This window comes from Babylonia areolata, chromosome 12 (assembly GCF_041734735.1).
Source record: "Babylonia areolata isolate BAREFJ2019XMU chromosome 12, ASM4173473v1, whole genome shotgun sequence".
Lineage (NCBI taxonomy): Eukaryota > Metazoa > Mollusca > Gastropoda > Neogastropoda > Buccinidae > Babylonia > Babylonia areolata.
In genome coordinates, this window is record NC_134887.1 from 1096522 (window position 1) to 1124098 (window position 27577).

The following is a 27577-nucleotide window of genomic DNA, read 5'->3' on the forward strand; positions in this document are numbered from 1 at the left end:
AACACTACCTGTCAACCACCACACTTCATAACACTACCTGCCAACCACCACACTTCATCATAACACTACCTGCCAACCACCACACTTCATCATAACACTACCTGTCAACCACCACACTTCATCATAACACTACCTGTCAACCACCACACTTCATCATAACACTACCTGTCAACCACCACACTTCATAACACAACCTGTCAACCACCACACTTCATCATAACACTACCTGTCAACCACCACACTTTGTAACACTACCTGTCAACCACCGCACCACACTCAGTTTGATTTTCAAAACTTGGAGAAAGAGAGAGCGGGATTTGAATCCAGACCTTCAAGAACTCAATTAGTAGATGAACATCTAAACCATTCTGCCATCAGAAAGAGAGAAGGGGGGGGGGGGGAGACAGAGAGAGAGAGAAGAGAGATAGAGAAAAAAGAGAGAAAGAGTAGAAAAAGAGAGAGAAGAAGAGAGAGAGAGAAGAGCAGGATAGAAAGAGAGAAAGAGTGAAAAGAAAGAGAGAGAGAGAAGCATGAGATAAACTAAAGATAGAGAAAGGGAGTGAAAAGGAGAGACAGAGAGAGAAAAAAGAAAGAGACAGAGAGAGAGAAAAGAAGAAAAAGAGAGAGAAGAAAAAAGAGAGACAGAAAGAGAGAAAAGAAAGAGTGAGAGAGAGAGAGAGAGAGAGAGAGAAAGAGTGAGAGATAAAGATAGAGAAGAGAGAAAGAGAGTGAAAAGGAGACAGAAAGAGAGAACAGAAAGAGAGAGAGAGAAAGAAAAGAAGAAAAAAGAGAGAGAGAGAAAAGAAGAAAGAGAGAGAGAGAGAGAAAGAGTGAGAGAGAGCAGAGCAAGCAAGGGAGACAACCTGTGGTAGCCACTCTCGATCATGTCCCGTCGACGTTTCTTTGAGCGCACCATGGCCGTTCCCATGGCCAGACCCACAGCGTCCAGAGTCAGGTCCTGGCTGGACACCGGTACCACCTCCATGTCTGTAACACACACGTCATCATCATCATCATCATCATCGTCATCATTAACGTCACTGCTACCACCTCCATGTCTGTAACACACACGTCGTCATCGTCATCATTATCATCGTCATCGTCATCATCATCATCATTAACGACACCGGTACCACCTCCATGTCTGTAACACACACGTCATCATCATCATCATCATCATCATCATCGTCATCATCATCATTAACGTCACTGCTACCACCTCCATGTCTGTAACACACACGTCGTCATCATCATCATCATCATCATCATCGTCATCATCATCATTAAGGTCATTGCTACCACCTCCATGTCTGTAACACACACATCGTCATCATCATCATCATCATCATCATCAAGGTCACTGGTACAACCTCAATGTCTAATACTGCAACACCATTTGCATGTGCGTGTGCGTGTGCATGCATGTGTGCGTATGCGTGTGCGTGTGTGTGTGCAAATGTATTCATTTCACTATCACAGTGCATTTTTCTACATCATTTTGCCAAGGACAACTGTGTCGTTGCCATGGGTTCTTTTACATTTGCTACATTCATGCTGCACACGGGGACCCTCAGTTTATCCTCCCTTCCAAAGAACTATGCTCTGAAACCAAACAATGAAACTGCAAAAAGATGTGAGCTACCAGTGAAATATAAAATCAACATTTGGTATTTAAAGCATGTCAATGCACACTGATATCAGAAATCATGTAAGTCACGAGTTTTTCGGGGGGTAGGGGTGGGTGGTTCTTTCATCTTTTTCCCTTTTCCTTCCATCTGCACTGAGTCCTGAAGACTTCCACATTTGGTTTGAAAGAAAACCATCCACACTTTGTTAGAAAGAAAAGAAAACCATCCACATTTTGTTTGAAAGAACAGAAAACCATCCACACTTGGTTTGAAAGAAAACCATCCACACTTGGTTTGAAAGAAAAGAAAACCATCCACACTTGGTTTGAAAGAAAAGAAAACCATCCACACTTGGTTTGAAAGAAAACCATCCACACTTGGTTTGAAAGAAAAGAAAACCATCCACACTTGGTTTGAAAGAAAAGAAAACCATTCACACTTGGTCTGAAAGAAAACCATTCACACTTGGTCTGAAAGAAAACCATCCACACTTGGTCTGAAAGAAAACCATCCACACTTGGTCTGAAAGAAAAGAAAACCATTCACACTTGGTCTGAAAGAAAACCATTCACACTTGGTCTGAAAGAAAACCATTCACACTTGGTCTGAAAGAAAACCATCCACACTTGGTCTGAAAGAAAACCATTCACACTTGGTCTGAAAGAAAACCATCCACACTTGGTCTGAAAGAAAACCATCCACACTTGGTCTGAAAGAAAACCATCCACACTTGGTTTGAAAGAAAAGAAAACCATTCACACAAAGAGAACACTGAGAAAACATACCATCTTTGGATGCTGACTTCGAAGACACTGAACCTGAAATTGGAAAAGAAAAAAAAAAGATAAAGAAACCTACTTTAGTATCTGCTTACAACAGAACAGACCTATTCCATTTAATGTTAAAACAGATATATACTTTTTGCATTTGTTCCACTTCCAAAAAGTTCATCAATGCACTTATCAAAGACAAAGCTATCTGTTAAATCCACACATACACATGTAACAAAAATCTACATCCATTATATCAACACACACACACACACACACCACACACCACACAAAACACACACATCAAACATACACACACACACCACACACACAGACACACACACACCAAACACACACACACATCACACACACATCACACACACACATCAGACAGACAGACACAGACACACACACACCAAACACACACACACATACTTCAGACACACACACACACACAGTCACACACAGTCACACACACACACACACACATGCATGCACATACACATCAGACACAGACACACACACACACACATCAGACAGACACACACACAGACACACACATCACACACACACATACGTAACACAGACACACACACACATCAAACACATCTCACACACACACACATACCACAGACACAGACAGACACACACACATACCACAGACACAGACACAGACACACACACAGTCACACACACACACACAGTCACACACACACACACATACCACAGACACACACACAGACACACACACACACACACACAGACACACACACTCCCAGAAATACCTGACAGTGAGGAAGACTGCCCCACATTCAGCCCATCATCTGAATCACTGTCTCACACACACACACACACACACACACACACACACAGACACACACACTCCCAGAAATACCTGACTGTGAGGAAGACTGCCCCACATTCAGCCCATCATCTGAATCACTGTCTCACACACACACACACACACACACACACACACACACAGACACACACACTCCCAGAAATACCTGACTGTGAGGAAGACTGCCCCACATTCAGCCCATCATCTGAATCACTGTCTTCATCCTCCCACTGCTCCATGTCCTCGTCTTCATCCTCGGATGAACCATCATCGTCATCACTGTCTTTCACCTCTTCAGCAAAGGTCACTGTTTTGGGCTTGTCTGCAGGCATAAATACAATTTTAAAAAAAATTATCAACACCCTCCCCACACACACACACTCCCCACCTCCCCCCCCCCCCCAAAAAAAAAAAACCCTCTGTGGTGAATGCAGTGAATGGTATGACCTTGTAGGATGCAGTGAATGGTATGACCTTGACCTTGTAGCACGCAGTTAATGGTATGACCTTGGCAGTGAATGGTATGACCTTGTAGGATGCAGTGAATGGTATGACCTTGTAGGATGCAGTGAATGGTATGACCTTGGCAGTGAATGGTATGACCTTGTAGGATGCAGTAAATGGTATGACCTTGGCAGTGAATGGTATGACCTTGTAGGATGCAGTGAATGGTATGACCTTGTAGGATGCAGTAAATGGTATGACCTTGTAAGATGCAGTGAATGGTATGACCTTGTAGGATGCAGTGATAGAAAAGAGGTTTATATACCATGCACACTGTTTTATGCACTACTATAGCACTACATTTTATAGTAGTAACAGAAAAGAGGTTTATTTGCCAGACACACTGTTTTATGCACTACTATAGCACTACATTTTACAGTAGTGACAGAAAAGAGGTTTATATGCCAGTAGTAGGCCTCCTTCGGTCATGGCTGACCATGGATAGAGTATATCCAACCTAATGTCTAACTGGGCTGTCTGCTTGGACCAAGCAGCATCGCCTGTGACTGTAGAGACCGATGCGAGAGAGACAGTCTCTGTCGCAACGGTCACATGTGTAAGCTGATGCTGGTACTGCTGATGCCAGATACACTGTTTTATGCAGTACTATAGCACATTTGACCTACCAGAGGGGAAGAAACACCCGGAAATCATCAGCAAGAGCGGCATGAGACCTGACATGGTGCTCCACTCCAAGGCAACGAAATGATTCTGACTGAGCTCACCATGCCATACAAAAGCAGAATGGAGGAAGCCTACATCTACAAGACCGAGAAGCATGCTAGTCCAGCCAGCAGCCTGAGAGAATCTGGCTTCCAAGCCAAAGTCCTCGCCATAGAGATTGGTGCAAGAGGGTTTGTAGGAGCATCTGCCTACAGCCTCATGAAACAGCTGTCGATTTCTGGCAGAAAGAGGACATGGGCTCTCAAGGCAATAGCAGAAGCAGCAGAAAAGAGTTCCAGCTGGATCTGGTCGAGGAGGAATGAAAATAAACTTCACTAGGATTCAATTTCTCAACTCAAACTTGGCTTACAATGGCTCAGTGGTTAAAATGTCTGCCAGAAAAGGTGACTCAGTCCTGAAGCGGCAACCACCCTGGAGGCGCGGGTTCGAACCTGCTGAGGACCAGGAAAACACTGAAATAAAATATAAGGCAGCAATACAAGGGCATCGAGCAGTCATGACCTGGGTGCGGCCCTGCTCCCTTAGAGTGTAAGGAGTTAAGGACCGAAACACTTGACTGAGGGGGGCTTCTTCTCTGAAGACCTTGTACTGTCCAGCTCTCCCTGGAGTTTCTTATCACTACATTTTACAGTAGTGACAGAAAAGAGGTTTATATGCCAGGCACACTGTTTTATGCACTACTAATGCACATGCATACACATACACAGGCATGCACACACACACACACATACTTACACATGCAAGCACGCACACAGGCAAGCACACACACAAACACACACACCCATGCCCACAATCAAGCGCACACACTGACACAAGACCAGAGCAGTTACCCAGGACGGTGCCCCCTTGTTGCTCGTAGTTGGCAGTCATGGCCCGTAACTCTGTGGCCTCATCCCCCTCCTTCTCCACCCCCTCAAAGACATCCTGTGACATCACAGACATCACACACATCCTGTGACATCAACACACATCCTGTGACATCAACACACATCATATGACATCAACACACATCCTGTGACATCAACACACATCATATGACATCAACACACATCCTGTGACATGACAAACACACACACACACACACACACACATCTTGTGACATCATCACATCCTGTGACGTCAACACACATCCTGTGACATCACACACATATCCTGTGACATCACATACATTTTGTGACATCACACACATCCTATGACATCAACACACATCCTGTGACATCAACACACATCCTGTGACATCACACACACACATCCTGTGACATCACACACACATCCTGTGACATCACACACACATCCTGTGATATTACACACACATATCCTGTGATATTACACACACACACACATCTTACTCACACACATCCTGTGATACTGCACACACATCTTACACACACACACACACACACACACACTGTGATATTACACACACACATCCTGTGATTACAATCGCACCCAGATATTACACCAGGCCGTCTTCAACATATCACATTATATACAACATCAACAGCAACTCATACTCACACACATGTATACACATCCACACACAGAACTACCTTCCACCTCAACATCACCCACACCAAACGGCGCCAAAAAGCACAACAACCTCGTACGACCTTGACCCAGCAACAAGAGGTCAAGGACGCATCGCTATGACCTTGAACGGCCCTGACCTTGCTGAACCAGGCGGCAGTGCGTGCACGGTCACGGCTTGCCTTGGAATCCATCTCCACCACCAGGGGGTTGTGGTCAATTCCACCCACCTCGTCCTCACTGAAACACAGCCCTCCGCTCTTTTTACTGATGATGACAATGATAACGATGAGGGCAATGATAATGATGAGGACAATGATAATGATGACAACAATGATAATGATGAGGACAATGATAATGATGACAGGGATTGTGGTCAACGCCCCTCGCCCCGTCCTCACTGAAACACACAGCCCTCCGCTCTTTTTAATGATGAGGACAATGATAATGATGAGGACAATGATAATGATGATGACAATGATAACGATGAGGACAATGATAACGATGAGGACAATGATAATGATGATGACAATGATAATGATGAGGACAATGATGATGAGGACAATGATAACGATGAGGACAATGATAATAAGAAGAGGAGGAATAAGAGGATGAGGAGGAAGAAGAAGAGGAGGAAGAAGAAGAAGAGGAGTAAGAAGAGGAAGAGGAGGAAGAAGAAGAGCAGGAAGAAGAAGAGAAGAGAGAGGAAGAGGAGGAAGAAGAGGAAGGGGAAGAAGAAGAGGAGGAAGAAGAAAATGAAAGTGAAAGTGGAAGTGCAGTGACCTTTCCCCAGCCTCCTGGTCAGCGCCCTGCAGGTGGGTGAGGGAGGGTTCCTCCTCGCCCTCCTCCTCACTGGGGTACTCCGTGGGGTCCTGGTAGTTCCGGCTCTGCTTGTCATAGGCCTCCATCAGCCGGCGCCGCTTCTTCATCACAACGTCCGCGTCATCGTCGTCATCAGCGTCCTCCATGATGTCACCGTCCATGAAACTGACGTCTCCTTGTTGCACCTGGTCCAGGGCCTGCAGACACATGGGTGCGGGTGGTGGTGGTGGTTCTTCTCTTGGGGGAGGGAGGGGTTGTGGGGGGGATGGGGTTGTTGTTCTGGGTCGGTTTGAACTGCTGTTGTCCTTAGTCGTCACTGTCACTGTCACTTTTCATTGTTGCCAATGCCACGACTGTCATGATAATTACTGTCACCATCATTCAACTGTCATCACTGCCAGTGTCACTGTCACCATCACTGTCACTTTTCATTGTTGCCAATGCCACGACTGTCATGATAATTACTGTCACCATCATTCAACTGTCATCACTGCCAGTGTCACTGTCACCATCACTGTCACTTTTCATTGTTGCCAATGCCACGACTGTCATGATAATTACTGTCACCATCATTCAACTGTCATCACTGCCAGTGTCACTGTCACCAACATCATGTCTACACACAGCCCCAAACACATCCTGTGATGGGCACGCGCACACACACAAACATGCACACAGACACACACACACACAAACATGCACACACACACACACACACACACACACTCACTCACTCACTAACTCACATACACACACTTAACTCTGTCTCACACACACACACGCACGCACGCACGCACGCACGCACGCACACGCACACACACACACACCTGTTTGGTTCGAATCTTGGCCAGACTGAAGACGCCCCCATCGTCGCCGTAGTCAAGGCGATCGCCAGGTATGTCCATCTTCATGTCCAGCCGCATTCGCTTTCTGGACAGCAGCTTCCGTTCCTTCCGCTTCTTCCTGCCAGCCAACAATGGTGACGTTTATTTCCTCTTCTTCACAACTGTCCACATCTTTAGCACTGTTTCACATTTCTAGATGGAGAATCCAGTTTGCATACACTCCAGGGTGCAATAGCCAGGTGGCTAAAGCGTTGGATTTTCAATCTATGGGTCCCAGGTTCGAATCTCTCTAAAGGCGCCTGGCGGGTAAAGGGAGATTTTTCTGATCTCCCAGTTCAACATATGTGCAGTCCTGCTAGTGCCTAAACCACCTTTGAGAGTATACGTATGCAGGTCAAATATCCACGTTTAAGATCTTGAAATCCATGTCAGCATTCAGTGGGTTATCGAAACAACACACACACACACAATGCAGTCCCCCCCCCCCCACACACACACACATAATGCAGTCAACACACACACACTTGTATACACACACACACACACACACATACACACACACATAGTAATAATAAAATTTTTAAAAATAATTTAAAAAAAAAAAATAATAATAATAATGGACATTTCTTGAGTGCTTTCCTCCCTTGAAGAGAGCTCAAAGCGCTTTACAATAAACATCAAACACACACACACACACACATGCGCGCGCACAATAACTCACAAAAGAAAGAAGAAAAATGATGATTCAGCGCACAATGATATAAAACAGATCCAGAGACTACGCGTATTACATAATTACACACGCACACACACAACAAAAGAGAGAGAGTTTGCATGGCTTGTAACTGGAAAGGTGTGGAAGGTCTATGGATAGGCGTTTTCAAAAAAGATGTGTTTTCAGACCAGTTTTGAAAGATTGAAATGAAGGAGAGTGGCGAAGATCATGAGATAAACTGTTCCAGATATATGGAGCTGAATAAGAAAAGGAAGAATCACCGTAGGGTCGGGTTTTAACACGGGGAGCAAGAAGCCGCCGTGAATCGGAAGATGATCTGAGTTGTCGACGGGGTGTGTAGGTTTGAATCAATTCTCTCAGATACTGAGGAGCAGCACCCAAAATGGAGTTGAAGGTGAGAATTGCAACTTTGTACTGAATGCGGGCAGAAATTGGTAACCAGTGGAGAGAACGCAGAAGATGAGTGATACTGTCAGTCTTTTTGGTTCTAAAAATTAATCTTGCTCCTGCGTTTTGATCTTTCTGGAGTTTTTGTATTCAGTATCTAGGACAACCAATGAGGAGTGAGTTACAGTAATCTAATCTGGACAACACAAGACAGCACACCAGAGTTTGTGTTGCTTGAGTAGTAAGGAGATGTCGGATGGAACTGATCTTTCGAATTTTAAAGTATGCAGCCTTGCAGAGATTGTTTACGTGTTTCTTCATTGAAAGGTTTGAATCAAACGTCACACCCAGATTCTTCACTGAAGATACAAAGTCTACATCTGAATCTCCAATTTTAAGAGAGGAAGGCAAGGAGTTGTTTACAGACAGTTTGCTTGAAGAAATAATAATAGCTTCAGTTTTACAATCATTTCACTGTAGTTTGTTTTGATTCATCCAAGCCTTGACATCAACAATACACCGTTGAAGTTCCCAAATGGAAGAGTCAAGATCGGAAAAAGTCGTTTCTTTGTAGAGCTGGTTATCGTCAGCAAAGGCATGGTGATTTACAGAATGTTTTTTGACAACATCGAAAAGTGGATGAGTATAGAGAATAAACAGAACAGGTCCTAGCACAGATCCTTGCGGAACACCATAAATAGATGTTGATGGGAAAGATTTATGGCCATTTGCCGTGACTGCTTCTGTTCTGTTTTTAAGGTAGGATTGGAACCATGACAGTGCGGAGCCAGAGATGCCAAAGGAGTATCTAAGTCTGTTTAGCAAGATAGCATGGTCAGTGGTATCAAAAGCAGCAGAAAGATCAAGCAGTGTAAGAACACATATTTTACTATTGTCAAGGGATGTTAAAATACCATCCATGATCTTTACAAGTGCGGTTTTCAGTGCTATGATGAGGTCTGTATGCTGACTGGAAAGGGCTGAGTACGTTGTTGTGAGTCAAATGGTCACTAAGCTGCAAAAGAACGAGACGCTCTAACAATTTAGACAGAAACAGGGCGGTAATTCTTCATATCGTCAGGATCAAGGGAAGGCTTCTTTAGCAGAGGTTTTACCAGAGAACACCTGTATGAATCAGGAAAGTTTCCAGAAGTTAGACGGTCATTCATTATGTTAGTCACGAAAGTCACACATAATGCAGTCCACACATACACACAAACACACACACATAATGCAATCCACACACACACACACACACACACACACACACACACACACACATAACGCAGTCCACATACACACACACACACAAACACAAAATGCAATCCACACACACACACACACTTAACGCAGTCCACACACACACACACACATAACGCAGTCCACACACACACACACACACAACGAGTCCACATACACACATACACACACACACACACACACACACAGAAAGAGACCAGTACACACCGCTTGCTTCGCAGTCGATCTTCCTCGTGGGCTTTAGCCAGAGCCTCCTCCCACTCCTCCTCCTCCTCCTCATGGTCTTCCTCCTCCTCTTCCTGGTCACTCCCCTCCTCCCCTCTGAAACATCATATCAACGCTGACACTATCTGCTTCAGTGCGCTACTGTGTCATCATCTGTGTCATCTGACTGGACACACTGTGTATCATCTGTGTCATCTGACTGGACACACTATGTATCATCTGTGTCATCTGACAGGACACACTATGTGTCATCTGTGTCATCTGACAGGACACACTATGTATCATCTGTGTCATCTGACTGGACACACTATGTATCACCTGTGTCATCTGACTGGACACACTATGTATCACCTGTGTCATCTGACTGGACACACTATGTATCATCTGTGTCATCTGACTGGACACACTATGTATCATCTGTGTCATCTGACTGGAAACACTGTGTGTCATCTGTTGTGTCATCTGACTGGACACACTATGTATCATCTGTGTCATCTGACTGGACACACTATGTATCATCTGCTGTGTCATCTGACTGGACACACTATGTGTCATCTGTTGTGTCATCTGACTGGACACACTATGTATCATCTGTGTCATCTGACTGGACACACTATGTATCATCTGTGTCATCTGACTGGACACACTATGCATCATCTGTGTCATCTGACTGGACACACTGTATCATCTGTGTCATCTGACTGGACACACTATGTATCATCTGTGTCATCTGACTGGACACACTATGTATCATCTGTGTCATCTGACTGGACACACTATGCATCATCTGTGTCATCTGACTGGACACACTGTATCATCTGTGTCATCTGACTGGACACACTATGTATCATCTGTGTCATCTGACAGGAGACACTATGTATCATCTGTGTCATCTGACTGGACACACTATGTATCATCTGTGTCATCTGGCTGGACACACTATGTATCATCTGTGTCATCTGACTGGACACACTATGTATCACCTGTGTCATCTGACTGGACACACTATGTATCATCTGCTGTGTCATCTGACTGGACACACTATGTGTCATCATCTGTGTCATCTGACTGGACACACTATGTATCATCTGTGTCATCTGACTGGACACACTATGTATCATCTGTGTCATCTGACTGGACACACTATGCATCATCTGTGTCATCTGACTGGACACACTATGTATCATCTGCTGTGTCATCTGACTGGACACACTATGTATCATCTGCTGTGTCATCTGACTGGACACACTATGTATCATCTGTGTCATCTGACTGGACACACTATGTATCATCTGTGTCATCTGACTGGACACACTATGTATCATCTGTGACATCTGACTGGACACACTATGTATCATCTGTGTCATCTGGCTGGACACACTATGTATCATCTGTGTCATCTGACTGGACACACTATGTATCATCTGCTGTGTCATCTGACTGGACACACTGTGTATCATCTGTGTCATCTGACTGGACACACTATGTATCATCTGTGTCATCTGACTGGACACACTATGTATCATCGGTGTCATCTGACTGGACACACTATGCATCATCTGTGTCATCTGACTGGACACACTATGTATCATCTGTGTCATCTGACAGGACACACTATGTATCATCTGCTGTGTCATCTGACTGGACACACTATGTATCATCTGTGTCATCTGACTGGACACACTATGTATCATCTGTGTCATCTGGCTGGACACACTATGCATCATCTGTGTCATCTGACTGGACACACTATGTATCATCTGTGTCATCTGACTGGACACACTATGTATCATCTGTGACACCTGACTGGACACACTATGTATCATCTGTGTCATCTGACTGGACACACTATGTATCATCTGTGTCATCTGACTGGACACACTATGTATCATCTGTGTCATCTGACTGGACACACTATGTATCATCTGTGACATCTGACTGGACACACTATGTATCATCTGCTGTGTCATCTGACTGGACACACTATGTATCATCTGTGTCATCTGACTAGACACACTATGTATCATCTGTGTCATCTGACTGGACACACTATGTATCATCTGCTGTGTCATCTGACTGGACACACTATGTATCATCTGTGACATCTGACTGGACACACTATGTATCATCTGTGTCATCTGACTGGACACACTATGTATCATCTGTGTCATCTGACTGGACACACTATGTATCATCATCTGTGTCATCTGACTGGACACATTATGTATCATCATCTGTGACATCTGACTGGACACACTATGTATCATCTGTGTCATCTGACTGGACACACTATGTATCATCTGTGTCATCTGACTGGACACACTATGTATCATCATCTGTGTCATCTGACTGGACACATTATGTATCATCATCTGTGTCATCTGACTGGACACACTATGTATCATCATCTGTGTCATCTGACTGGACACACTATGTATCATCTGTGTCATCTGGCTGGACACACTATGTATCATCTGCTGTGTCATCTGACTGGACACACTATGTATCATCTGCTGTGTCATCTGGCTGGACACACTATGTATCATCTGCTGTGTCATCTGGCTGGACACACTATGTATCATCTGTGTCATCTGACTGGACACACTATGTATCATCTGTGTCATCTGACTGGACACACTATGTATCATCTGCTGTGTCATCTGACTGGACACACTATGTATCATCTGTGACATCTGACTGGACACACTATGTATCATCTGTGTCATCTGGCTGGACACACTATGTATCATCTGCTGTGTCATCTGACTGGACACACTATGTATCATCTGTGTCATCTGACTGGACACACTATGTATCATCTGCTGTGTCATCTGACTGGACACACTATGTATCATCTGTGTCATCTGACTGACACACTATGTATCATCTGTGTCATCTGGCTGGACACACTATGTATCATCTGCTGTGTCATCTGACTGGACACACTGTGTATCATCTGTGTCATCTGACTGGACACACTGTGTATCATCTGTGTCATCTGACTGGACACACTATGTATCATCTGTGTCATCTGACTGGACACACTATGTATCATCTGTGTCATCTGACTGGACACACTATGTATCATCTGCTGTGTCATCTGACTGGACACACTATGTATCATCTGCTGTGTCATCTGACTGGACACACTATGTATCATCTGTGTCATCTGACTGGACACACTATGTATCATCTGCTGTGTCATCTGACTGGACACACTATGTATCATCTGTGTCATCTGACTGGACACACTATGTATCATCATCTGTGTCATCTGACTGGACACACTATGTATCATCTGTGTCATCTGACTGGACACACTATGTATCATCTGCTGTGTCATCTGACTGGACACACTATGTGTCATCATCTGTGTCATCTGACTGGACACACTATGTATCATCTGTGTCATCTGACTGGACACACTATGTATCATCTGTGTCATCTGACTGGACACACTATGTATCATCTGCTGTGTCATCTGACTGGACACACTATGTATCATCTGTGTCATCTGACTGGACACACTATGTATCATCTGTGTCATCTGACTGGACACACTATGTATCATCTGTGTCATCTGACTGGAAACACTGTGTGTCATCTGTTGTGTCATCTGACTGGACACACTATGTATCACCTGTGTCATCTGACTGGACACACTATGTATCATCTGTGTCATCTGACTGGACACACTATGTATCATCTGTGTCATCTGACTGGACACACTATGTATCATCTGTGTCATCTGACTGGACACACTATGTATCATCTGTGTCATCTGACTGGACACACTATGCATCATCTGTGTCATCTGACTGGACACACTATGTATCATCTGCTGTGTCATCTGACTGGACACACTATGTATCATCTGCTGTGTCATCTGACTGGACACACTATGTATCATCTGTGTCATCTGACTGGACACACTATGTATCATCTGTGTCATCTGACTGGACACACTATGTATCATCTGTGACATCTGACTGGACACACTATGTATCATCTGTGTCATCTGGCTGGACACACTATGTATCATCTGTGTCATCTGACTGGACACACTATGTATCATCTGCTGTGTCATCTGACTGGACACACTGTGTATCATCTGTGTCATCTGACTGGACACACTATGTATCATCTGTGTCATCTGACTGGACACACTATGTATCATCTGTGTCATCTGACTGGACACACTATGTATCATCTGCTGTGTCATCTGACTGGACACACTATGTATCATCTGCTGTGTCATCTGACTGGACACACTATGTATCATCTGTGTCATCTGACTGGACACACTATGCATCATCTGTGTCATCTGACTGGACACACTATGTATCATCTGTGTCATCTGACTGGACACACTATGTATCATCTGCTGTGTCATCTGACTGGACACACTATGTATCATCTGTGTCATCTGGCTGGACACACTATGTATCATCTGTGTCATCTGACTGGACACACTATGCATCATCTGTGTCATCTGACTGGACACACTATGTATCATCTGTGTCATCTGACTCGACACACTATGTATCATCTGTGACATCTGACTGGACACACTATGTATCATCTGTGTCATCTGGCTGGACACACTATGTATCATCTGTGTCATCTGACTGGACACACTATGTATCATCTGTGTCATCTGACTGGACACACTATGTATCATCTGCTGTGTCATCTGACTGGACACACTATGTATCATCTGTGTCATCTGACTGGACACACTATGTATCATCTGTGTCATCTGACTAGACACACTATGTATCATCTGTGTCATCTGACTGGACACACTATGTATCATCTGCTGTGTCATCTGACTGGACACACTATGTATCATCTGTGACATCTGACTGGACACACTATGTATCATCTGTGTCATCTGACTGGACACACTATGTATCATCATCTGTGTCATCTGACTGGACACATTATGTATCATCATCTGTGTCATCTGACTGGACACACTATGTATCATCATCTGTGTCATCTGACTGGACACACTATGTATCATCTGTGTCATCTGGCTGGACACACTATGTATCATCTGTGTCATCTGACTGGACACACTATGTATCTCATCTGCTGTGTCATCTGACTGGACACACTATGTATCATCTGTGTCATCTGACTGGACACACTATGTATCATCTGTGTCATCTGGCTGGACACACTATGTATCATCTGCTGTGTCATCTGACTGGACACACTATGTATCATCTGTGTCATCTGACTGGACACACTATGTATCATCTGTGTCATCTGACTGGACACACTATGTATCATCTGTGTCATCTGACTGGACACACTATGTATCATCTGTGTCATCTGACTGGAAACACTGTGTGTCATCTGTTGTGTCATCTGACTGGACACACTATGTATCATCTGTGTCATCTGACTGGACACACTGTATCATCTGCTGTGTCATCTGACTGGACACACTATGTATCATCATCTGTGTCATCTGACTGGACACACTATGTATCATCATCTGTGTCATCTGACTGGACACACTATGTATCATCTGTGTCATCTGACTGGACACACTATGTATCATCTGTGTCATCTGACTGGAAACACTGTGTGTCATCTGTTGTGTCATCTGACTGGACACACTATGTATCATCTGTGTCATCTGACTGGACACACTGTATCATCTGCTGTGTCATCTGACTGGACACACTATGTATCATCTGTGTCATCTGACTGGACACACTATGTATCATCTGTGACATCTGACTGGACACACTATGTATCATCTGTGTCATCTGGCTGGACACACTATGTATCATCTGTGTCATCTGACTGGACACACTATGTATCATCTGTGTCATCTGACTGGACACACTATGTATCATCTGTGTCATCTGACTGGACACACTATGTATCATCTGTGTCATCTGACTGGACACACTATGTATCATCTGTGACATCTGACTGGACACACTATGTATCATCTGTGTCATCTGACTGGACACACTATGTATCATCTGTGACATCTGACTGGACACACTATGTATCATCTGTGTCATCTGACTGGACACACTGTATCATCTGTTGTGTCATCTGACTGGACACACTATGTATCATCTGTGTCATCTGACTGGACACACTATGTACCATCTGTGTCATCTGACTGGACACACTATGTACCATCTGTGTCATCTGACTGGACACATTAATGTATCATCTGTGTCATCTGACAGGACACACTATGTATCATCTGCTGTGTCATCTGACAGGACACACTATGTATCATCTGTGTCATCTGACTGATTTAATGCATTACTTCATGAGTTTTTTTCTAGGTATCTATCTATCTCACTCTCTCTATATATATACAGAGAGAGATATACAGATATGTCTATATCTATCTATCCATCTATCTAGAGAGAGAGAGATACACAGACAGATGATTTAAAGCACTACTGTGTGGTTCAATCAACTGTTGTGATATTATCATATAACTCTTATCTTATTTAACACACCATTTCTGCAGTGACCAAAACATGTCATCTGAGTGAACACACTACTGTATGATTTGTTGTGACTGAATTGTTATCTTCATGCCCAACACATAAATTCACACCACACACACACCAAACACACATGCACCACAGAAACACACACACACACACACACACACACTCAGTCCCCCCACCCCCCCCCCACACACACACACCAAACACACATGCACCACAGAAACACACACACACACACACACTCAGTCCCCCCCCCCCCCACACACACACACACCAAACACACATGCACCACAGAAACACACACACACACACACTCAGTCGCCCCCCCCCCCCCCCACACACACACCAAACATACATGCACCACAGAAACACACACACACTCAGTCCCCCCCCCCCCCCGCCCCACACACACACACACACCAAACACACATGCACCACAGAAACACACACACACACACACACACCAAACACACATGCACCACAGAAACACACACACACACCAAACACACATGCACCACAGAAACACACACACACACCAAACACACATGCACCACAGAAACACACACACACTCTCACTCAGCCCCCCCCCCACACACACAGCCCCCACCACCCCCCTCACACACACACACCATACCAAAGGTACACCACACCCACACCCTCCCCCCCCCACACACACACACCACACACACACAGCCCCCACCACCCCCCTCACACACACACACACACACACAGCCCCCACCACCCCCCTCACACACACACACACACACAGCCCCCACCACCCCCCTCACACACACACACCCCACACACACACACAGCCCCCACCACCCCCCTCACACACACACACACCATACCAAAGGTACACCACACCCACACACCCCCACACACACACACACCACACACACACACAGCCCCCACCACCCCCCTCACACACACACACACCATACCAAAGGTACACCACACCCACACACCCCCACACACACACACACCACACACACACACAGCCCCCACCCCCCCCCCCTCACACACACACACACACCATACCAAAGGTACACCACACCCACACCCTCCCCACACACACACACACACACACACACACACCACACCCACACCCTCCCCCCCACACAGGTGAGAGAAATCGGTCACCTTTGAGAGGCCTGGGCCTGTTGTTTGTCAGCTTTCTGTAGGTCCTTCACTACTGCCTTTCTCCATGACAACAACGCCCTGTAACACCACACACACACACACACACGTCAGCTTTCTGTAGGTCCTTCAGTACTGCCTTTCTCCATGACAACAACGCCCTGTAACACCACACACACACACACACACGTCAGCTTTCTGTAGGTCCTTCAGTACTGCCTTTCTCCATGACAACAACGCCCTGTAACACCACACACACACACACACACACGTCAGCTTTCTGTAGGTTCTTCAGTACTGCCTTTCTCCATGACAACAACGCCCTGTAACACCACACACACACACACACACGTCAGCTTTCTGTAGGTCCTTCAGTACTGCCTTTCTCCATGACAACAACGCCCTGTAACACCACACACACACACACACACACGTCAGCTTTCTGTAGGTTCTTCAGTACTGCCTTTCTCCATGACAACAACGCCCTGTAACACCACACACACACACACACACGTCAGCTTTCTGTAGGTCCTTCAGTACTGCCTTTCTCCATGACAACAACGCCCTGTAACACCACACACACACACGTCAGCTTTCTGTAGGTCCTTCACTACTGCCTTTCTCCATGACAACAACGCCCTGTAACACCACACACACACACACACGTCAGCTTTCTGTAGGTTCTTCAGTACTGCCTTTCTCCATGACAACAACGCCCTGTAACACCACACACACACACACACACACATGTCAGCTTTCTGTAGGTCCTTCACTACTGCCTTTCTCCATGACAACAACGCCCTGTAACACCACACACACACACACACACGTCAGCTTTCTGTAGGTCCTTCAGCACTGCCTTTCTCCATGACAACAACGCCCTGTAACACCACACACACACACACACGTCAGCTTTCTGTAGGTCCTTCACTACTGCCTTTCTCCATGACAACAACACCCTGTAACACCACACACACACACACACGTGTCAGCTTTCTGTAGGTCCTTCAGTACTGCCTTTCTCCATGACAACAACGCCCTGTAACACCACACACACACACGCACGTCAGCTTTCTGTAGGTCCTTCACTACTGCCTTTCTCCATGACAACAACGCCCTGTAACACCACACACACACACACACACACGTGTCAGCTTTCTGTAGGTCCTTCACTACTGCCTTTCTCCATGACAACAACGCCCTGTAACACCACACACACACACACACACGTCAGCTTTCTGTAGGTCCTTCACTACTGCCTTTCTCCATGACAACAACGCTCTGTAACACACACACACACACACACACGTCAGCTTTCTGTAGGTCCTTCACTACTGCCTTTCTCCATGACAACAACGCCCTGTAACACCACACACACACACACACACACGTGTCAGCTTTCTGTAGGTCCTTCACTACTGCCTTTCTCCATGACAACAACGCCCTGTAACAGCACACACACACACACACACGTCAGCTTTCTGTAGGTCCTTCACTACTGCCTTTCTCCATGACAACAACGCCCTGTAACACCACACACACACACACACACACGTCAGCTTTCTGTAGGTCCTTCAGTACTGCCTTTCTCCATGACAACAACACCCTGTAACACCACACACACACACACACACGTCAGCTTTCTGTAGGTCCTTCACTACTGCCTTTCTCCATGACAACAACACCCTGTAACACCACACACACACACACACATGTCAGCTTTCTGTAGGTCCTTCAGTACTGCCTTTCTCCATGACAACAACACCCTGTAACACCACACACACACACACACACACACACACACGTCAGCTTTTTTTAGGTCACTAACACACTAATTGGATAAATACCAGTTTCTCCATAAACAATTTTGGTCATAGTATTCCTGTTCAGTTTGAACAAGCGTTTCAAAAATTTCAATTCTAATTTTTCAAGTATATCTACATCTTTCTAACCCCATATTTCTACACCATACAACAAAATAGGAACAATCATAGACTGGTACATGGCCAGAACGATATGTCAAGGTAAATCTTGATTTCTGGCTGACTGAAGTAACGAAAACATAACTTTTTGAGCCTGTTCATAAATAATTTGTTTAGCTTTGTAAAAAGTTCCATTTCTACTAAATTTGATACCAAGATATTTAAAAGAATCGACAACATCCAAACATGCATCACCAAACTTAAAAACAGGCTTGTTTGTAGAATTAAATATCATCACTTTACTTTACTTTACATTAAGCACTAGTTTCCATCTTAAACAATATTTGTGAAAAACATTGAGGGACTGTTGTAATTTTTCTTTCGTCTCCGAAAGTAAAATTGTGTCATCTGCATACTAGAGTACAAATAATCGCATGTAACTATCTAAGTCTGAAATGTAACATTCAATAAAAGATCAACAGATGGACTCTTATGCTCAGTCAAATACGACTCTAAATCATTGAGATACAGAGAAAAAAGCAAAGGCGAGAGATTTTCTCCTTGTCGTACACCCTTACAAATGCTAAAGAAATCAGATTTTTCACCATTTAAAAACATACATGACTTAATTCTATCATACATGCTCATTATAACACACAAAATTTTACCATTCACGCCTTCATGAAGAAGTTTTTGCCATAATCCACTTCTCCAAACTGAATCAAAGGCTTTTTTAAAATCAACAAAAGCACAGTAAAGTTCTTCTTTTTCATGGAGAAAATATCAATTAATGATTTCTCAGTACTGTTTTTCTCCATGACAACAACGTTCTGGAAACAAAGTCATTCAGTTAGGTTTCAATCACATGCACTTCATGACCATGTACTATTCGAGTGGATTTTTCTGTTCAATTTTGTCAGGGCCAACCCTTTTGCTGCCAAGGGTTCTTTTTTACATGCACACACCACTTACCTTTCAGACACCTGACATGATGTTTATCTAAAACCTCTGTGTTGTTTTTTGGGTTTTTTTAAATTCTTTTCAAGTATCATTTTCTTTTTATTCTTGATTCTTAACCCCTAGGCTGCCTGCATGACAAGATAACTCGTCATGGCAAGCATGTAGGCTTCGCTGCCTGCATGACGAGATAACTCGTCATCGAAATATTCTGACTTTTCCCTGGTTTGCATTCACTTCCTTGGCAAAAATAGTGGTAGCTTTAGCCTGGGGAATCTCTCTAGATTCTATTCATAGCTAGAAACCCCATCTACGTCATGAAGCAGTCCTTTATTTGAACGTTTTGGTTGGGTCACTGTCCAAGTGTTTGCCTGACTTCTCTCCTCGCTCGCTCAACAAAATGTCGGACTGACGCCGTGCTCAAGACATGCGATCGTGACGAACTAAATCAACCATGATTTCTTTCTTTAGCTGATGCTCAGAAAGAATTGAAGCGTAAATTCAAAGGAGAAGATAGAGATGAACATTTATAGGACGATCTGATAGAAAATAAAGGGAGTAATCAAGAGAGTGGCCAAGATGCGACTGTCAGTGAGTGATGCCAGCTGTACAGATGTTAGCAGACAACAGATGACCGAATAAGCAGCAGAGCGATATTCTTGGCACGCAGCCAACGCGGTCTGATGAGAACTGAATCAAGTGACCGTGTGAGAGGGGTGAGGAGGGGCGGGGGGGGGGGGGGGGGGGGGGGGGGTGGAGACTGAGGGGGCGTGGCCTCACATCCATCTTATCACTTGGAGAAGTCACAATGTATTGTGTATCTATCTCTTAAAAAATATATATATATTGTGGTTGTTCTAGTATGATTTTGTGTTAGCAGATATCCATTTGTCCAGAAAATATGATGTTTTTGTGCAAATTACCTGACTAATGTTTGTAATGAACAAGTTGAAAATGTGACAAAAAACAAAACGCCGATTTCAAAACAACAGCATGTCACTAAAAATATATAAAATGGGAAAATAGCATGTGTTTTGTATTCTTTATTCATTTACCTTTCAGAAAATATATACTTTTATGGGTCTTTCTCCAATAACAAAGAGCACAGAATTTTTGGAAAATTTATACCTGTTTTTTGTGAAAAAACCCTGGCAAATAGATTTCACTTAAATCTTATTTTCCTGGCAGCGAAAGGGTTAATAATTACATTCCTATTTTCTTTCACCAACCATCTTTTTAAGGGATCAAGCAGGTGAAGAACCTTTGTTTCTATCATACGTCAGACCTCAGGCATATACACAAACATTATACATTCACACGCACACTTACTCAATATCAACTGTTGGCCTGAATCAATTAACACATGCACGCAAGCTTGCATGCACGCATCCACATGCTCTCACACGCAACACACACACACACGCGTGTCAGTTAACTCACTTAATTTCTTTCCTGCCTAACACCTTGATGTCCCTGCAGCATTCCTGGATTTCAGAAGTGGTGGCTTTGTTACTGACGATGGCCTCTTCGTCCAGCTCAATCTGCACACAGACAGCGCCGGTATGGACCAGTCACATGACCAGTCACACAGCATGACCAGTCATATGACCGGTCACACAGCATGACCACAGTCACATGATTAGTCATACACACATGACCACAGTCACATGACCAGTCACACAGCATGACCAGTCACATGACTAGTCACACGCACATGACCAGTCACACACATGACCACAGTCACATGACTAGTCACACACACATGACCACAGTCACATGACTAGTCACACAGCATGGCCACAGTCACATGACCAGTCACACACATGACCACAGTCACATGACTAGTCACACACACATGACCACAGTCACATGACTAGTCACACAGCATGACCACAGTCACATGACTAGTCACACACACATGACCACAGTCACATGACTAGTCACACAGCATGACCAGTCACACACATGACCACAGTCACATGACTAGTCACACACACATGACCACAGTCGTCAGCTTTAATATCATTACTTCCGTTACTGTGATGCATTTATTTCACCAAATGGTGAAGACGTCAAAGCGACAGTGCTTTATGTATGTGTGTGCACAATGCTCCGTGTGGTCAGGTCAGGGGGAGGCAATGCTGGGGGCTTGCTGTGGAGAGGGGACGTGGTCCTGTCTCCTCTTATCTCACCCTTCTCTCTCTCACCTCCCTTTCTCTCTCCCCCCCCTCTCCCCCCTTCTCTCTCACCACCCTCTCTCTCCCCCCTTCTCTCTCTCCCCCCCCCTTTCTCTCTCACCTCCCTCTCTTTCTCCCCCCTCTCTCACCTCCCTCTCGCTCCCCCCTCTTTCTCACCTCCCCCCCAACCCCCCCTTCTCTCTCTCTCCCCCCTCTCTCCCCCCCCTCTCTCTCACTCCCCCTCTCTCTCTCTCCCCCCCTCTCTCTCTCACCTCCCTCTCTCTCCCCCCCTTCTCTCTCTCACCTCCCCCCACCCAAACCCCCCTTCTCTCTATCTCACCTCCCTCTCTCTCCCCCCTCTCTCTCTCACCTCCCCCCCCCAAACCCCCCTTCTCTCTCTCTCTCCCCCCTCTCCCTCTCACCTCCCCCCCACACCCCAAAACCCCCTTCTCTCTCTCTCTCCCCCCCCAAACCCCCCTTCTCTCTCACCCCCCCCCCCCCCCCAAACCCCCCTTCTCTCTCTCTCCCCCCCCCAAACCCCCCTTCTCTCTCAACCCCCCCCCCCCAACCCCCCTTCTCTCTCACCCCCCCCCCCAACCCCCCTTCTCTCTCACCCCCCCCCCCCAAACCCCCCTTCTCTCTCACCCCCCCCCCAACCCCCCTTCTCTCTCTCTCTCCCCCCTCTCCCTCTCACCTCCCCCCCACCCCCCAAACCCCCCTTCTCTCTCTCTCTCGCCTCCCTCTGCAGGAGCCAGACTGTCATCCTGCGATGGATTCCCTCTCAGTGCAGTGTGCTGGGCAATGAGATCTGCCGACTCCCTGACGAAGGGAGGCACCACACAGAACAGGTGCACAGGTCCACCAGCTACTCTGAGGTAAAGACCATCAGCAAGGCCAAGCAGCAGAAGACGTGGATTCAACAGCACCCACACGGTGACACCACGAATGACAGACCCCTACTGCCTGCTGACCAGGCGGGAACAGGTGTCAGTGTTGAAACTCAGGGACGGTTCACAACCACCTGAACCACCACTTCTACACTGAATCCTGTCAACCACCACTTCTACACTGAATCCTGCATTGGTCAACCACCACTTCTACACTGAATCCTGCATTGGTCAACAATCACTTCTACACTGAATCCTGCATTGGTCAACCATCACTTCTACACTGAATCCTGCATTGGTCAATAGTAATAATAATAATAATAATAATAATAATAATAAATGGTATTTATATAGCGCTGAATCTTGTGCATAGACGAATCTAAGCGCTTTCGCACCAGTCATTCTGCCACAATTTTGCCAGGAGCAACCCTTCTGCTGCCATGGATTCTTTTACATGTGCTAAGTGCATGCTGCACGTGGGACCTGGTTTTATCGTCTCATCCGAAGGACTAGCACCCAGACCACCAATCAGGTCTATGACTGGTGACTGTGGGCCTTGAACCAGCGTGCTCAGATTCCCTGGCTTCGCAGGCAGACGTGTTAAAGGAGGCCAACTCTCCACTTCCTGGGGTGACCAGCTGACGAACGGGAAGTACAAAAGACTTCCTCCTTCTTGGGTTGCAAGTCCCATATACACGAGTGAGCTTTCACGTGTAAGACCGTTTTTTACCCCAATGAAGGCAGCCATACTCCATTTTCAGGGGCATGCATGCTGGGTATGTTCTTGTTTCCATAACCCACCGAATGCTGACATGGATTACAGGATCTATAACGTGCATATTTGATCTTCTGCTTGTGTATAAACACGAAGAGGTTCAGGCACAAGCCGATCTGCACATCTGTTGACCTGGAACGACCTGGAACATCTGAAAAATCCCCACCCTCTACCCTGGAGGTGCCGTTACCGAGATTTGAACCCGGGACCCTCAGACTGAAAGTCCAATGCTTTAGCCAGTGGGCTACAGCGCGGGTTGAAAGAAAGACAAGAGACTGACCATGCTGGAGGTGGCCAGTTTCTCCATGAAGCTGTCGCTACGAACAAACTCCGAGGCCTTCAGCACGTGAAACAGTGTGTAGTCCCCCTCTGCGTAGCCCTCTCTGTGCCTGAAACACACACACAGCACACATCACACATCAAACACACATCACACACACAGCACACATCAAACACACAGCACACCACACATCACACACAATCACATATCACGCACACCACACACACACATCACATATCACACACACATCACATATCACACACACATCACATATCACACACACCACACACACGCATCACATATCACACACACCACACACACGCATCACATATCACACACACATCACACATCACATATCACACACACACACACCACACACACGCATCACATATCACACACAACACACACACGCATCACATATCACACACACATCACATATCACACACACACACATACCACACACACACATCACACATATCACACACACACACACAAGGACACAGATTTTCAGACACTGCCCAGTCTTCAAAGCTGCCCCTCCCACAACAACAGCAGCAATAATAATCATTATGCTGACAAGTATGAAAACAGCAAAAGTAATATCAAACAAAAAATATATAAATAAATAATTAATGGTGTGATATCAAAGGTATCTGAAGATGATGAGAACATGGTGGTGTGGTTATCCAGTCAGCTATTTTTGGTTGAGGGCTGATCCTGTATGTCTGACCACCTGGTACCCACCTGTTTTTAATCAGGGTACATCATGTTGAGGGGTGTTCCTGTGTGTCTGACCACCTGGTACCCACCTGTTTTTAATCAGGGTACATCATGTTGAGGGGTGGTCCTGTGTGTCTGACCACCTGGTACCCACCTGTTTTTAATCAGGGTACATCATGTTGAGGGGTGTTCCTGTGTGTCTGACCACCTGGTACCCACCTCTGTTTCTTCTCAGGGTGCATCAGGTTGAGGGCTGGTCCCAGGTCATCCTGCAGGTCCTTGAAGACGTGCCTGGGGTCCAGGAAGCGGGGATCCAGCTTGTCCGGGGCCACAAACTTCTCACAGACCACGAAGATCTCGGCTGACTCATGGCGGGAGGCCTGTGGCTTGGTCGCCCACACCTGTCAACCAACTCATCCACATTACTGAACCAACTCATCCAACTGAACCAACTCATCCACATTACTGAACCATAACATCCACATTACTGAACCATAACGTCCACATTACTGAACCACATTGTCCACATTACTGAACCATACCATCCACGTTACTGAACCACACCATCCACATTACCGAACCACATCATCCACATTACTGAACCATACCATCCACATTACTGAACCAACTCATCCACATTACTGAACCAACTCATCCACATTACTGAACCACATTGTCCACATTACTGAACCACATTGTCCACATTACTGAACCATACCATCCACGTTATGGAACCACACCGTCCACATCATTCACATTACTGAACCATACCATCCACATTACTGAACCACACTGTCCACAATACTGAACCATACAGTCCACATTACTGAACCATATTGTCCACATCACTGAACCAAATCATCCACATCACTGAACCAAATCATCCACATTACTGAACCACATTGTCCACATTACTGAACCAAATCATCCACATTACTGAACCACACCATCCACATTATCGAACCACATTGTCCACATTACTGAACCACATTGTCCACATTACTGAACCATACCACCAACATTACTGAACCACACTGTCCACATTACTGAACCACACTGTCCACATTACTGAACCACATTGTCCACATTACTGAACCATACCACCAACATTACTGAACCACACTGTCCACATTACTGAATCACATCATGCAAATTACTGAACCACACCGTCCACGTTACTGAACCACATTGTCCACATTACTGAACCAAACCACCCACATTACTGAACCACATTGTCCACATTGCTGAACCAAACCTCCCACGTTACTGAACCACATTGTCCACATTGCTGAACCATACCACCAACATTACTGAACCACATTGTCCACATTACCGAACCACATTATGCAAATTACTGAACCACACTGTCCACATTACTGAACCACACCGTCCACATTACTGAACCACACTGTCCACATTACTGAACCACACCGTCCACATTACTGAACCACACTGTCCACATTACTGAACCACACTGTCCACTTTACTGAACCACACCGTCCACACAACACCGTCCACATTACTGAACCACATCGTCCACACCACACCGTCCACATTACTGAACCACACCGTCCACATTACTGAACCACACCATCCACACCACACCGTCCACATTACTGAACCACACCGTCCACTTTACTGAACCACACCGTCCACTTTACTGAACCACACCGTCCACACCACACCGTCCACATTACTGAACCACATCGTCCACACCACACCATCCACATTACTAAACAGCACCATCCACACCACACTGTCCACACCACATCGTCCACATTACTGAACCACACCATCCACATTACTGAACCACACCATCCACATTACTGAACCACACCGTCCACATTACTGAACCACACCATCCACACCACACCGTCCACATTACTGAACCACACCGTCCACTTTACTGAACCACACCGTCCACACCACACCGTCCACATTACTGAACCACATCGTCCACACCACACCATCCACATTACTAAACAGCACCGTC

At 45.5% G+C, this 27577-nt stretch overlaps 1 protein-coding gene across 1 annotated transcript in view; it reads right to left on the minus strand.

Annotated features, from left to right (window-relative positions):
* LOC143288294 (pre-rRNA 2'-O-ribose RNA methyltransferase FTSJ3-like) overlaps nt 1-27577 on the minus strand; it is a 60517-nt gene that overhangs the window by 20486 nt on the left and 12454 nt on the right. Inside the window, exons 6-17 of the mRNA XM_076596641.1 lie at nt 25804-25985; nt 24865-24973; nt 22186-22286; nt 17870-17947; nt 10212-10325; nt 7604-7739; nt 6738-6973; nt 6095-6194; nt 5258-5351; nt 3406-3561; nt 2414-2446; nt 864-987 (exon numbers count right to left, since the gene is read on the minus strand). Coding sequence (XP_076452756.1) covers nt 864-987; nt 2414-2446; nt 3406-3561; nt 5258-5351; nt 6095-6194; nt 6738-6973; nt 7604-7739; nt 10212-10325; nt 17870-17947; nt 22186-22286; nt 24865-24973; nt 25804-25985 — 1463 coding nt within the window. The remainder of the gene's footprint in view (nt 1-863; nt 988-2413; nt 2447-3405; nt 3562-5257; nt 5352-6094; nt 6195-6737; nt 6974-7603; nt 7740-10211; nt 10326-17869; nt 17948-22185; nt 22287-24864; nt 24974-25803; nt 25986-27577) is intronic.